Raw genomic sequence first — 17030 nt, 5'->3', positions numbered from 1 at the left:
ATATATTTATATATTAGATTATCATATAAAATTTACATAAACACGTTACAACTTATTCGGCTCTTATGACCGTTTTTTAAATATTTGATTAATTTTAATAAGAAGGAGTGTATGTGCACTATCACTGCTATTGTGGCATTCTTTTTTTATTGATTGTTATTAAAATAAGAAAATAATATAATACAGATGTATTGAAAATTATATTAGTCATTTATCTCAAAAAATACACGAATTTCGATAATGTTAAAATCTATATAATTTTGCATTTTTTTTTCGATATAAACATATATTTCAATAAATTCTCTATAATACTTCCAAATTAAAATTAATTTCTAGTCAACGACTTTTATCAACATCTAAACAGTGATTATAATATTACATTTATTAAAAGTTTTATTTATGGAATTATAAATTCAAAGAGTAACTTTAATAAAATGTTTATCAAGCAAATCTCTATTAGCTAAATTAATTTGATACTATTGCACAACTATTTTCTTAGTTGCCAATTTACATAGTTTGTCTCTGACATAGGGATAGAATATATATAATCAATATAACGTTAATCGGTTCAAAACAATCGAGTGAGATCGACTGTATGAAACTAGTTGGAGCTCTTTGATCAAATTCACGTGATGCTGGTTACAGCGTTGATTTCAATTAAAACTTTAACTTTGACATCGACTTCGATACGATAAAGTTTCAAAGGTCGAACGCATTAATGCAATTTCTCCCTGCTTATACACGGCTGCTACAGCTCAATTATTACAAAGATTGCCAACTTATTCCGTCTCTTTGAATTTCTTAAAACCTATTCAAAATACTCGAAACTCTCAAGATATTCTCTACTTCCGAAAAGCAAATAGCTTTGAGAATAGTACTTTTCTCTTTAGATGCAACATCTACACAGAAACTTATAAAATTAAAATATGTTACAAACTTACTTATTTCTATGCATTAAGTCAAAGTAATCTCAAATTTAAAACATAAAGCATAAGAAAATTATTATATATATTAGTTATTACACACGTTTTCTACTAAATACTAAATTGCAAAGACTAATATAACAATGCAATCGTTTGTTTGTACATAAACAACAAAGTTTAAGATATCATTGTCAGTTTAGGTGTTTACTGCTACATATCACCGCAGTTGTATAAACGCTTGCCTAAAGTGTGAGCACTGCCAGTTTGGGAACCTGCACGTAAACTTGTAGATCGTTGAGAACTTCTACTCTCTGTTGAATTCAATGCATGTAATTGAATTTGCAGTCCGCAAGTGCCAGACATCGCGTAATCCCAAGTAACGTATATCAGAGTCATGGGCTGCCACTCACAATACATTTAGCTGTTAAGAGAAAAATTCCATGCTACGGTCTAGAATTTCGAAATCTAAAACTGTGCAGCCCAAGTATTCTTGTAAAATGAAAAGATATTTGATAGAACAGTTTGAAATCCTTTTTTTAATTTTATATTATATTTTATGAACAAAATGTGTTTTCTAAATATATGCATGTATATATAATCTTGATCATTGTGTGAGTAATCCATTTATAATGTACTGATAATAAATTTTTAATTTTAGTCTGAGCTACTCATTATCACTCAGCTTTGTAACTGCTTGAGTATGGGTCTCACCTCATGATTAGCCACATAACGCATACAGGAATTGTGAAGATATTATTTTGCGATGCAATATCTCATTTTTTTGCGTTAATGGATGGAAGGTTTGCTGAAGGTGACTCGAAATAGAGTTGAAACATTCAAGATTTATATTTATATCAGATATTATATTTGATCATTATTAAAATTATCGCTATTTTATAACCAGCAACAACTCCTATAGCCTCTTTACATTGTAATTATTATTATTTTATTAAGTTAAAGGAGTTTAAAACTAGATATTAGTTTTTTAAATTGTCGCCATTGTTAATATATAATCTTGTTTATTATATTTTTGGTAATAAAGTATATTTAATAATTAAATTATATTTAAAATGTATACGTGCATATGTATAATATTTTTATGAACGTCATTTAATGCAAATAATAAAGACAATTTTTTTATTAAAAAAAAAGGAAATTTAATTTAATTTTTAATAAGTTATTATATTTTTATTGATACAAAAATTTATCTTATTAATTTGTATTTTTTGAAAAATTAATTTTTGACTTCGGAAAATTGAACTTCTATACTTGATAAATGTTCTATCAAAAGAATAAGATAATTTTCTCTTTTTCTATATGATATTTATATAGAAGCTTACATGCAGCGTCTTATTATGGTTCAATGATGTCTGTCTCACAATATGGCTGCTTGTAAGTCTCTATGTAAATCCTTAACTTCCTCATAAAGAATCACAAACACCAAGACAGTGTAGAGTTTGAACTATCTAGGAATCTTAAAAGTAGTTCTTAATTTTTATGAGAATGGAATTTTTACTAACCCATTGCTGAACTCTCTTAGAGGGTAATAAAGCTGCATATATATCTTTAAGATGCATCTTTTTATAGCGGATGAATATGGGATGAATATCCTATATTTCAATGCTGATTCAGAACGATCAATTAAGGAAGATTCTTTTGATACAGATTATTTTTGATGATTTGCTATTGTCTTCCGAATGTGATTATCGAATAAATTAAATTTCATGTTTTTGGTTAAATCTGAATCCGGGTTTTAGCATAAAAAACAGACTTACAATTCTCTGTGCCATGATCGTCACAACGATATAGTAATATAAAACGTAACAGAAACGCTCAATTTTTAAATTAATGAAATATAAGTTGGTAACTTATATTTTTTTAATTAAAAAATTAATAAACTTCTCTGTTACATTTTATAGAAATGTGTAAACAAATACACAAAATATACATGTTGATGCAATTTAATATAAAATATTTTAATTAGAACTTCTCTCTCTCTCTTTTTCTCTCTAAAAATGATGTCACAAGAAATCACACTGAAACTTGTCTATTCAAAAACATATCGAACACTCGATTTTGTGTGTATACATATATATATATATATATTGAGAAAAGAGAGAGAGAGAGAGAGAAATTTTTCAATAGTCAGAATTAAAAAATCAGATTTCCTGTCCATTCTATGTCCATTTGCTTCCGGTAGCACAGTAGCGACTGTTATACTCGTATATCGCTTATGTAATATAAATAATAAATATACGATTCAGGTACATAATCATATACGCATAATCATATGTGTAATCAGTATTTACGTGTATGACTTACATAAAACCAAGCACTATACCTACTACAAATGCAATACCTGCGATTGTCACGCGTAGCGAATTAATGCATTATACGTACGGAAAGTTTCACGTACACTTCGTGCGATCTGTCTTTTATGTTTTATGTCTTAATTTATTTAGTAAAAATCCTTATAAATTCTATAATTTGATCTATTAAAGAAAATGCTTTTATAACTTTCTTATAAATTATTTTACGTGAATAAAATACTGCGTAAAATATTTAGAGGGTACATATATTAAAAATACAATATATATTAATTTAATAAAAATTACTCTCTTTTAATATATTTAGAAGCAAAGGAAAGCAAAGAGTAAGAAAATATTTTTTTATTAAAATTTATCTAATACTAAAAATTAAATTTTATGCAAAACTGTAATTGTATAAAATATTCTTGATAGAATTATAATAGACATTTTATAAATTGTACATTTTTTTCTAAATTTCTGATTGCAAATTTTGAATAAATTTTAATACTAATCTTCTTTAAAAATAAAATATGGTTGAATATTATCTTTATCATCATTTTTTAATATTAAATATCTCAGCAAGTAAATTTAAAATCAAAATTCTAATAAAATAAAATTTACTTAAAATTTTATGAGAAACAAGAATGTCATTGATTACTTATGCCTTTTCAACCTCTTCAGCTGAATTCAGAAATTATTGATATCTCGACATCAAGACTACATGTAGACTGGATGATGCAGTCTTGTATAAGATAAATCTTTAACGCATAAGTTATCTGATTTTTCAGTTATAAACTATTTGCAAAATTTTAATATAGTTTTGCTTTATAATTCCGTTAAATTATAGCTTGTTTAAAATTAAGAATATGGTATCTTTTAATAATATTTACGTTTTTTTGAAACTTATTTCCCAAAAAGTGCACTTTATTTTTTAATATTTCTCTTAAGGCAAAAATTGGATCTTATTTTCAAAAACTCATATGACTTAACAGATCCAAAGTCTGTAAAATTTAGAGAGATCACGCGATACCTAGAATATCCTAATAATAAATAAATGTACGCATGTACACATTCCCGTACGCAGAATATCTCCAGAACATAGAGAATGCTCACAAAAATTCAAGAGATAGAGGAAGGTGTGGTCGAGAAACGACGACAAGAGGGTTGGTACAGGGTGAGCAAGGCCGGGTAGGAAGCAGAGGATATAGACGTTAGGGTTTTCATTGGAAACTGACGACGCCTGCGGGAGCTTACGGGTGCGGGATTACGAGAGACAGTTGGAAATCCGATCAAAACAAATGGACTGCGAAAATACTCTCTCTCTCTCTCTCTCTCTCTCTCTCTCTCTCTCTCTTTCTCTCTCTCTCTCTTTACGTGTGCGTACGTTCATCTCTCTTCCCATTTCTCTCATCTTCACTCGCGCTCCACGCCCAATATTCGCCTGGAGGGAGTTACAAGCGACTTGGACCATCGATGCGCAGATTTTCTTGTATCTATATCGAATACGAGACATCCCTCTTAGCAGTCGGAAGGCGCAATCTGAATACCGATAAGACGAATCGCTCGCTGATCGCGAAGTAATGACCGGCACTGATTTCTCGCCTCTATCAGTTTCTTCCTTTTTACGAGCACAAAGATATTTCTCACGGACACCTTCGCACACACAAAAAATACTATTGTACTATCAGTAGCATGATGCAGTTCAATCTTCGAAACGCTTTCACGCAAGCTTAAAACGATTGGATAGGAAATGTACAGAATAGCATAATTCTTTTCCAAGAGTTTGCACAGAGGAATCGTTAAATGGCAAGGAAGGAGAATATAACTAAGCGAAACTTTACCAATTGGCGAATATTATCTAACAAGATAATGCAATGTAATGATGCGAAATTAGAAGTTTAAACTGTAAACTTAACTGAATTACATACATACAAAATAAAAATTGATTCGCACCTATATAATTAAAGTAAAATTAATTTTTTTTTAGCATATTATTTATTTGATAGAAAGATTTATTTGGTAGTACAATTTAAAAAATTAGCATTTTTTAGATAATGACAGAAAACTCTAAAGATGTATATTTTTGTTAGAAAAATGATATATTTATGACTCTCGCAATTCATCGCTAAAGAACAGAAGTGTCACTTATTTTCTAATTAAGTTTGCAATGATTATTTATAAAAAAGAAACTTTTTTTAGATACTATGAAGAAATGTTGTTGATGCTAAAATATAGTTATAAAAGAACATCCTATTTTTTCTTAAAACATTATTCTAGTTTAAATTAAAAAAAAAATGTTTTCCGAAAAGTTGCTAATTCGTGTCACTTTTCTATTAAACAAGCGATATATTAGAATATTGATCCAAAATTAGTCAATGATAAAATTGTCGTTTATGTGAAATAAGTGTAGCTTCAAAAACCAATTTCCGTTTGAAAAAGAAATATTAAAGGATATTATTGCATGCCACAATTTTTCATTAAATTATAATAATGTTAATTAGCTATTCGCGTTGTAAAAATTAATTCGCAAAACGCCCTCTATTTTCAATAATGATTACCTCTTATCAATTTTATAATACAACACCTGCTTAGTTCAATCAATATTATATACTCTAATATTGTAGTTAAAGAAAAGTAAATTAAGGAAATTGAGTTAATTCACGTTTATTTAAGAAAAAACCGATATGTACATTCGGGGCTTAATGTTACTAAGGAAAGCCATTTCGTATCAGATTAACATTGCGATATCACTGTAATACTCAGTAATAACCGTAATATTCGCCTCGTCGCTCGCTGATTGCGAAGTAATGACCGTCCCTGATTTTCTCTTCGTGCTTCTCACGTACACGTCCGTGCAACCCCCGTATTCTCTCCGACTACTGCGTGCTTACCGATTACGAGGAGAGAGGAAAGGGCCATTATCACGTAGTCGACGAATTCGAGTTTGAAGCGTTCCCACGTGGAATTTAAGAGAAGCATCCGTGTGACACCTAGAAAGAACGTGCCCTATCTATCCAATGCTTCCGCGTTAAAAGCGGCGACCTTGAAGTCACCACTCGGTAAAAGGATCGAGAGCGCTCACGTGCCGATCGAGAACCTCCTTAAGAATTCTACAACGGAGAAGTTTGCGAAAGCTATATCGAACCGCAAGATTTCTCGAATTAACCTCTTTCACGACGGAACACGTACCAACGAAGTAGAAGTTACTGCAAAATTTTATTATCAGTTGTTTTAAAACTTACTTTAAAATTCGTTCATGATATCTTCCACTAACTCCTCTTTATCAGCAAAATAAACGATAATTAATGTCAAGCTAAAAGAGCTAGTACGTGGAAATTGTTTGATGAATCCGATTTTCCATAGCAAATATTATGATAAAGGAAAAAAGTTCCAATTTTAATATAGTCTTCTCAAATAAAAAATATATAGTATTATTAGTATAATCTTATATATTATAATGCAATGTTGTTTTTTTCTTTATTTAATTAAGCGACTCACGAAAATGTTTGCAAATCTTCTTCCTAACAAATCGTTCCATATGCTGTCATTTAATACCGAAACTGAATTTATTGTAAATATATAGTTTACATTTGTAAATCTGTGTTTACATAAGATAGAAGGATTTCCAATCGATCCATGAGTCGCGATGTAAAATCCTAAATGTTTAATGCGGCGTGCGTGGCATACGTGATCACAGATACGCAAACGTGCAACATTCATGCATCGTTGTATTGAAAAGTATATCCCGCCGGATATTCAGTAGTTTATCAGCGAGTTCAGCGAAGCATTTTGATGATCAAATTTAGTCCTTCCAATCGAATGTACAACAGATATGATGGATAGTGGATTAAAGGATTTTTGTGCATGTTGTACGGGATTAAGAGGATAGCAGATGAAGGGATTCTTGTTTTATAATCCCGGTGGCCTGAATTTCCTTGGACTCTGCCGCGGAGTTTGATCGCATTTAGTATTCCAGTATATCTATATTCACGAAAAATATAATACACGAAAGAAACTGCTTATTTTCCTGTCGCAATTAATTCAGAAAATATGCCCGAATAAATAGACAATCTAAAATATTACAAAGATAGAACGCTTATAATTTAAATCATTTTAAATTCTTATTTAAAAAGATATTAATTATTGTAAACATAATAATATTTTAATAAATGTTTAACAACATATTAATTGCGTACATAAATACAAGTTTAATATTTAATAATATTTTTAATATATAAAATAATTTAAAATCTTATATAAATAAATATACATAATTTATTATAGCTAAAAAATAATTATTATAACTAAAAGTAATTAATTAAAAAAAAATAAGTACATGTGTTTATAGCATTTTAAATTTACAAATTATTTAAAACTTATTTAGAATTATTATTTTTATGTGTAATGGATTAACTTTTTATATCGTCTATAAGCTGTCGAGTCGAAAGTAAAATACAATTTGTCAATAGGTACATGTCAAAATGTCACCATAATACCATTCGAATCAATTTACGACAACGGTGACATAAATGCCAATATGGTCCTATGCGAAAAAAAAAACGCATATCGACAATTATCAGGAGAGGCAGATCGGAGTTAGGAAGTATCTCAAAATAAACGGCACGTATCTGATGCGTTACGGAAATATCATAGTCTTTCCTCTTACATAAACGACACCCAGTTTTCTACCAGGTGGTCTCCCCTCCTACACTCTTCCCTCGCTCAGTCTCGTCATATTGCTTTACGCCATGCGGAACATTGCATGCGGATGCCATACAAAAACGAAGGCAAACCGGCCACGTGACACTGTGGATAATAATAACGTTACGATACCCCATTTAGACTTTTGATAGTTCCCCCAAAGGAGTTGCTTCATCTACCAACTGCTTTTGTATGCTATCCTGATCGTAGCGTCCCTTTCATCCATTTAAAGGGCTCGAACGTCGGGACGTCTAGTTCTACCCTCACCCTAAGTGTCAACGAGGGGTAGTTAATATCAACGCACGCGTGACATAAAGATGCGATGTTGATAAACATTCGTAGAAGTAATTTTAATGCATATATTATATATATTAAACGTATCAATTTTGCATAATAGTGTCCTAATTTATTTTAAAATATAAATATTTTTTATTTAAATAATTCTGATATTTTATTTTGTCCTATCATAAACATTATATAATCGTAGACCTTCAGTATTATTAATTCTTTAATTTTTTCAAAAATATAAAAATGATATATCAATAACATTTGCTTATATTTTAAAAATTAACTGTATTTATACATACACACACGTGTGTGTGTGTGTGTGTGTGTGTGTGTGTGTGTGTGTACAGTTAATTTTTAAAATATAAGCAAATGTTATTGATATCATTTTTATACTTTTGATAGTATAAGCTAATCTCTTTAATGTAATTACTAAAAATAATGTCTCTTTAATTGTAAAATTTATGTATAAAAACGGTATATCTATCAATTATATATATCAAATATATCATAGTATTAATCTATGCTGATGAACACTGAGAAAAAGGGACCAACAGCGAAAAGAGAATGAATGGAAAGTTCGCATTTTAACACTTATTTAAGCAAAAATTTAAATAAAGGCTTAATCTGACCTCAAGTTCATTAAATATGCAATCCGTATCATTGACCCTCTTGATAAATTTACATGTAATGGATCTCTTCATTTAGGTTCTCGGATTCAAGGACACATATATATGGCTTAAGGATGATAATCCGAGTCAGAAAAAAAGGGGAAATATTCGCTTGACAAAGGCTCTTAATGCAAACTCTAAGGTAATCTTTATACTTTACAAATCTCATTTTATGATTTCAAATAATATTATATAGAGAGAATTCTCTGATAGAGATTTGAAGTTAATAATTTCTATAAATAACTTTATAAGTTAAAGATTATTAATTTATTATCAATAAAAGTATTGATAATAAGATTTTGACAACATAATTATATAAATAATTGACAACATAATTATACAAATATTCGACAAGTATAATTATATAAATGCAAAATTGTATACAAAGGAAACGCAACTTTTTTAATATTTAATTTACATTTTATTGAGAAAAGATCGTCTGGGCGGATCAACAGAAAATCGTAAAACGTCTTAAACGTGATTACATCTCGTTTGTTGATTTGGAATCAGAAAAACCTTTAATACGAGAAAAACGTCTACAATTCATGTACGGAGATGTATCAAATGCTATTAACAACGAAAATCATAATGCTGCCTATAAATTACGGATGTTCAACGATGAACTTTGGGATCAAGAATGGTATCTGGTAATAACAGTTTATAACATTTATACATTTTTTCTATAATAATTTTTTGCACACTTACTTGTAATAATGCTCTGTTATTGGTTTAAAGATTCATAATAAACCAGTTACAAGATGAAAATAGTTGAATTTATCTATGAAAGAGAAGCATTGCCATACATATTATATCTTTATATCAATATAATTTCAGAATTATAAATATTATACACAGATGAAAATTTTTAAATACGCATACTTTTAGAATTTTGTTTGTAAAGCATCTAAATAAACCTAGAGAAAATCACTCGATAAAAGTTGTACTCAAAATTTACGCAAAAAAACAAACATTATATAAACAACAGTTCAAATAGAAAAATCCCATTTGTCTACAAATCGATTGCCTACAATATCGTTTGCTTACATCTCGCAAAAGTGTAGGCAACCGATTTGTAGGCAAAAGGAGCCGTCTCGTTCAAATCAATACAATTAATAATTGCGTTTCACGAGTTTTCTCCGTGTCCAGATCCATTCTTGACATTCCAAGAATGGATCTGTACACGAAGAAAATCCGTGAAACGCATAGTCTTATATAGAAACTATCCATGGAAGCTTCAAGAATATTACAATTAATAATTTTATTTGTATAATAAATGTATTTTAATTTATTTAATTTATTATTTACTATAAAAGAATACATAATAAATAAGTGTACATCAGCACATATAATAATGAAGTATACGTACATAAATTTTGCAGAAACTTATATATGAATCTTTCAAACGCTAAACTGATCAACTTCACTTATTGTAAGTGATTAGTTTATAACTTCATCAATTTTCTCTATTTCTTATTTCTAGAAGTGGAGCAATTTAGCTTTTGAGAGGCTCATACATCATACTGTTCTTTTCATTTTTTATTTTTACGAATTCTCTTTATCAACCGTCGTAGCAAGATACGAGGACGAATAAAGCTTTGCCGAAGCTCGACTTAAACGTTCTGCCTCTATATCGACTGGGGATAACTGGTCGTGGAATAAAGATTGCTGTTCTCGACGACGGTTTAGAATACACTCATGATGACCTGCGGAACAACTATGTATGTAACATTTGCTTTAAATTTCGTGTTTATCTCATAGATGACGAAACAAGTAACTTAACAAATACTTTTAACCAGAAAACGTTATTCTCTGTTGTTATATTTATGTTTTACGTACTTTATTATATATTTTATTTAAATTATACACATATTAGGTACAGTCAAAGTCTAACTATAAATACTTTAAAGCTTTTATTGACTAATTAAAAAAAAAATTTACGAAATAAATAAATAATCAAAGAATACTCCAAAGTATTTGTAGCATCATACTGGCCGTACTCGTTATATCTAAAATTAAACGTTATATTTTTATACAAACCGATATTACGTATCTTTACAATTTAATACTATTTAACACAAGAATAGAGAATATTTTTAACAAATGGTATAATGACATATATTATCTTAACTCTATCTATAATTGTGACATTTGAAATTAGGATGCAGCCATTAGTTATGACATAAATGAAGACGACGATGATCCTTTTCCAAGATACGATATGTCAGGTAATGTCTATCAAATATTTGTACAAATGTAAGACAATTATGTTAATAAAATAAAATTCGTGGAAATATTATAGTTCCTTTACATGTCTATTTTACACATTTGTTTAATAAAATTAATTTAAAATATTCACGTAATTTAAATCACAAAGTACTCGTTTGAAATAACTCGCTTGGAATAGTTTGTGGTACATTAAAACGTGTCCAGAACATTTAGTAATGTACGAACATGTAGTAATGTACTCGTATTTAAATTAATATCTACACATAAACCAGTTTGTCGTAAAATTAATTATAAACTCGCGCGCTTGCAGAAAACTTTTGTTACTAACTTCAAAATTTTACAAATTTCGCACTAAACTAAACTATTTATCTTTCACTAATTAATCTATACAAAATCTGTACAAAATTATTATCTTCAAGTGCTAATTAACATCATTTTATCTTTATTTAAAACTATTTATGTCATGATATTTATTAAAAGTCAGATTTTCATTTACAATGAAATAATTTTTTTTATATCAAAACCACTTAAAATATTATCTAGCAAAATAAATGTAAATAATAAAAAATTTTAGTTTAAAAATATATCAGTTTTTTTTTTAAAAAGATTATCATATAGTGTATTATTTGTGTATTTCTATGTGTGCGTATGTTTGTATATAACATTTACAAAATGAAAATGTAAAATTATTATTCAAGAACACAAGTTATTTGCAACATATAATTATAATTATTAAAAATAATTTTAAAATTTAATAAAATACTACATATTTCAAAGTAATGACTTAGAAAAATTTCTAGTTGAAAATGATCAAACCAGAAAATTCTAATCATATAATCAGAATTCTCTCTCTCTCTCTGGCAGTGGAATCTCAACTAAAATTATAACTGATTCAATCAACAAATTTTAATTTGCCCATTTTTAATCAATTCCATTTGATGCAACCAGATTCTTTTTCTAGTGTAGCTTATATCTTTTTTTATATAAAATCTTTATATTTTTACGTTAATTTATTATGTATTATTATTATATTTTTATGAATGTTAATACACAGGATGGAGAGAACTCCATCCAATGAGAAATGACAATAAAATCGATGTCAAATCGACATTGATTTGATAATTTCAATGTTGAATCGATATCGATTCGATGTCGATTCCATAATCATTTCTCACTGGATCGGTCATTAGAATAATATAGTAACGACGTATGTAAGCGTTCGGTCAATATAATCTAATAAATAATTCGCCCGCAGCCCGCTGATGAGAGAGGAGGAAAAAAGTGTTAACGCGTGTCGATATTAATAAAATTTGTGTGAAACTAGATCGAACATAGTTAGTCATTTCGTCCTCAGATCAATCCATTCGTACAATCTAGGTTTACAATCTAGTTTCTAGTTTATTAATTAAATGCCGTTATACAGGATCAAATCAATCATGCAAAACACAAACGATATGATTTTGACTACTTCACATTTAAATAAAATAGACGTTGATAATCATTACTTAACTTATTATTCTAAAGCATTATTTTAAAATTTTTTTTAATGTTTTCTCCATTAAATTCTCTTTCGGAAAAAAATTATTTCTATATTTCTAAAAATAATTAGAAGTGAAAATTTTTATAAATTGGAATTAAATTTTTGTATAAACTCACTAGGTCTTGGATAATTTTACAGAATTTTTAATAAAATATATAATAGGAAAGCGAGTCTCCTTTATAATTATATCTTGCAAGACTTGCTTGCATTTTTATCAGTGTATATTATATTGTATATGAAATTACATACGGTTATATTTTGAATTTCAAAGTCTAGTATTGCAGGATATTATGTAGCAAAATTTCCCATATAGATGTTACCATCGTTTGATTATTTTCCACGATGGACTTCGGCGGATCTTGCCAATCCGATTGAACATTACTGTTTCATGATCGTATTACAAATTCAACTACTTCTCAGGGATGAACGGTCACGGCACCAGGTGTGCTGGTGAAATAGCAATGGAAGCCAACAACCAAAAATGTGGCGTCGGTGTCGCTTTCGAGGCATCCATCGGTGGCATCAAGCTCCTCGATGGTCTAGTGAACGATCGTGTAGAAGGCGAAGCGTTGGGATACAGATCTGAACTTATTGACATCTACACGGCTTCCTGGGGACCGGCAGACGATGGGAAAAGTTTGGAGGCACCTGGTAGACTCGCTATTGAAGCGCTCGAACGTGGCATAACAGAGGTCAGTTGGCCATTGTTGTTGTACTGTAATATATTTTATTATAAACAATACCTCTTTAAAATTCCTTAAATTTCTTTAATAGAAAAGATTTATAATTGGAAATAATTTAGATTTGAGTCTCGGGATTGAAGCAAATAATAAATTATTCTAAAGGCAAAGCTAATCCTATTATCGGTGATTTTTGAAAATGCAGAAAGAGAAATTTTTGCGATAAGCATTATGTTTAAAAATTGTTTTCTTAAATATAAATTTAAATATAAAATTTATATTTTGTTTCTGAAAACATTTACGAAAAAAAGTGGAAATATGGAAGCTTTGTACTCGAAAGTCTCTCTAATAGGATTACGAGTAGGTTGGACTTTACGTCAGAGTGAAACAGATTTTCTGGTAATTTAATGTTTAAACAAGCCTTTAACACTGACTAAGCTTAACTCAATGTATTTAAAGTTTAACAATGTTTTCTACGGTGATATGTTATTTATTGATCACTTTTTCAAATAGTATAGAATTCTTAACTATTTTTTTTTACTTGTTATAAATTTATCTTTACTGGCGCATTTTTTTAATGATATCTCGTGATTTATTTGGACTACGTACTCTACGTGAACGTGCGGCAAAGTAAATTATGTCTTACGATCGTCAAATTTATTTCTCAGTTAATAAAATAAAAAAAAATTGTATATAATTTATTAATTTTGAAATATTTATTATTCATTTAACTTAAAGAATAATAAATATTTTGAAGTATTTGATTAAAATTAAAGATAATTAAGTAGCTATATCCAGAAAAGATTTGAGAATAATTTAATTGTGTACAATATATATAAATGCAACAAAGAATTTGAGATTATTTGCGTTCTGACTTTTCGAAAGTTTTGTTAAGTATATCAATAAATACATTTTGTATATAATTCCAAAAGTATGTGGGTTTTAATATTACTGCAGACATTAGTCCCAAGACTTCAAAGAGAGTGAGCTCGTAAAATGCTTGGGTTTATAAAGTGTTCCTTACTCATTTCTTTTCGAGAATTAAATATGGACGAGAAGAGTCTAACAACGGCCTGAAGGAAAGGCTCGATTTACTTGTGCATATTTATAGCGGCATCTTTTATGCAACAGCATCTTTCTTTCTGCGAAACTATAACACACTTTCCAAAATATTGCAGTTATTGTACAATATACATAATTTTCTTCTTCACTTAACTTTAATTTGTTTTTTTTTTCATTTTTTACTTGTTAATGAATTATTTGTTTAAATAAATTATCTGCGATTCAACATAGTACCTATAACGTAAAAATTTTATCACTTTATAAATTAATTTACTTTGATATCGTTCGTGGCAATATTAATATTTGAATATTTGATAGGGTCGCAATGGCAAAGGTAACATTTATGTTTGGGCTTCTGGGAATGGTGGCTCTAAATCGGATGATTGCGGATGTGACGGATACGTTGGAAGCATATACACCGTAGCTGTCGGATCAGCTAGTCAAACCGGAAGATTTCCTTGGTATGGAGAAAGATGTCCTGCTACTCTCGCTACGACGTATAGCAGTGGCGCGTATTACGATCAAATGATAGTAAGTTCTCTTCCTCTAGGTCGGTGAGTTAGTTGAAATTGAAGAAAGATAGAAATTGAATAAAAATTGATTGACAAATCCGTGTGTATTTTATTTATAAAAACATATAAATCGTGATTGTATGAGGCGTGCAATATTTTAATATCCTAATTGTATGTACATTTTTTATATATTTTTTTAAACTTGTTTACAAAACAAGGAAAATATATTATATATTGATAATACTTTTAAAGCTTTCACGAATATTTTCTTTAAGGAGTTACGCGATTTCCGATTATAATTTCCAATTATCTCCATGTATCTTGATACATCTTTAAATGCCAACGTTTCATAAACATTGCATTTCATTTTGTCAGAGCGAGAAGCAATCTAATATTCAGTTGTAAGCATTAGGTTGCTTCTCGCACTGACAAATATGGAATATTCTGCAATATTCAGGAAATGTTGGCCATGTATATTAATTATAAAACACGGAGATAACCTAAAATTAAAAATCATGAACTTTTACTGAGAGCAGTATGTAATGTCTTATTCCATACAAAATTCTTAATTCACGTTAATTTGATTTTTTAATATCTCTTTTAAAACGATAAATATTGGCGTGTGAAAGACAAGATTCATCTTACAAAAGAGTGCCTGAATAATTTAATAATTTTCATTTACATTGCACAGGCAACAACGGATCTACGAAACACCTGCACGACTAAGCACACGGGTACTTCAGCTTCCGCCCCATTAGCTGCTGGAATATTGGCTCTCGCACTGCAAGTAAAGTACGATCATATTACCAGCAATCTCCCATTGAAACTTTTCTTTGAAACTCAGAAATGTTAACTTGATTACTAGTACTCAGCTTACGTTTTATTTTTAGTTGCGCCGTCAATGAAAGGAGATACTCCGACCCAAACTTTCTTGTCTCGTAACAATATCCTCTTTATTAACAGTTAACATCTCGTTGTTAATCCAAAACCTCATAAACTTCAGAAATTAAAATTTGAACTTTATTATAATATAATATAATATACTGTATAACAAAACGAACAATATAATTAACAGTATAATTACATGCAACAATTAGTGTAGTAGAATAAAGATGAACATACATATTAAATAGATCGAAAAGCGAATAGTAACAATACACGCATTAAAAAATTTATTTTTATTACTTTATCAAAAATTTGCATGCGTGACAAAACGATATGGAGTATATACATATAAAATATGTACACACATACACACACGCGCGCGCGCGCGCGTACGCACACACGAAATAAAGTATATGTATTATTTAATATAATCTGTACAAGAAGTCACAGTATTAAGATTTCAGTATATTGAGTCTCGATTTATTCTCAGTTAATTTACACTCGAAAATATATACGTTATTTCAGTAATAATTAGTATCGATATTCTAATCAAAGACGATATTAATTTTTCTTTATTTTTGCAGCAACAATTTAACGTGGAGAGACATTCAACATCTGATAGCTTGGTCGTCAGAATACATTCCTCTCAGGTGAGCGTATCTCGAATAACAATTCAGGTCACGTGCAATTGTGACAGTTTAAATTCTTATTCTCTCACATTACGGCAAAATAGATCGTGATGTTGTTTGCAATATGAAACCATAATTCAAGTGAAATCTGCAAGAAATTTTTTTTAATATGTTGTTAAAAAAAATTCTCAATGCGATTAATCGTGATTGACAAGCGAGGTCGCAGAAAGATTCCTGAAATAAAATAATATTGAGATTTAATTAAGGCTTTCAGAAGAGAGAGAGAGAGAGAGAGAGAGAGAGAGAGAGAGAGAGAGAGCCAAAACTCTAGTCAATTTTACTTTACATAAATTTTACTTTTTGTCAAATATATAATTTAGTACCAGAGCACACGATTATAACTTCATCAATTTTCTCTTTTTTTTTATTTTATAGAGTTAATGAGTTTAGCCCCTGAGAAACTTAATCATTTAATATTGTTAATCATCTTAATTGCCTTTAACCATATTTTCTGACAGTTTTTCAATGTTTTTAAACATACAAATAATCTGTTTGAAAAATCCAAAATAATTTTTTGACATTTTGAAAAGTATCAGATATATTTGTT

The 17030-nt window shown here is 29.1% G+C and overlaps 1 protein-coding gene across 1 annotated transcript in view; it reads left to right on the top strand.

Annotated features, from left to right (window-relative positions):
• Nucleotides 1-17030, top strand: part of LOC108751065 (neuroendocrine convertase 1-like) — a 35725-nt gene that overhangs the window by 11431 nt on the left and 7264 nt on the right. The window contains exons 3-10 of the mRNA XM_018491007.1: nt 8927-9031; nt 9324-9536; nt 10461-10607; nt 11048-11114; nt 13076-13347; nt 14716-14928; nt 15601-15701; nt 16379-16444. Of these exons, the coding sequence (XP_018346509.1) occupies nt 8927-9031; nt 9324-9536; nt 10461-10607; nt 11048-11114; nt 13076-13347; nt 14716-14928; nt 15601-15701; nt 16379-16444 (1184 nt within the window). The remainder of the gene's footprint in view (nt 1-8926; nt 9032-9323; nt 9537-10460; nt 10608-11047; nt 11115-13075; nt 13348-14715; nt 14929-15600; nt 15702-16378; nt 16445-17030) is intronic.

The sequence above is a fragment of the Trachymyrmex septentrionalis genome, unplaced genomic scaffold (assembly GCF_001594115.1).
Source record: "Trachymyrmex septentrionalis isolate Tsep2-gDNA-1 unplaced genomic scaffold, Tsep1.0 scaffold40, whole genome shotgun sequence".
In the NCBI taxonomy this organism is placed as follows: Eukaryota; Metazoa; Arthropoda; class Insecta; order Hymenoptera; family Formicidae; genus Trachymyrmex; species Trachymyrmex septentrionalis.
Note: the sequence above shows the minus strand (reverse complement) of the source record. Positions and strands in the feature narration are given on the sequence as shown.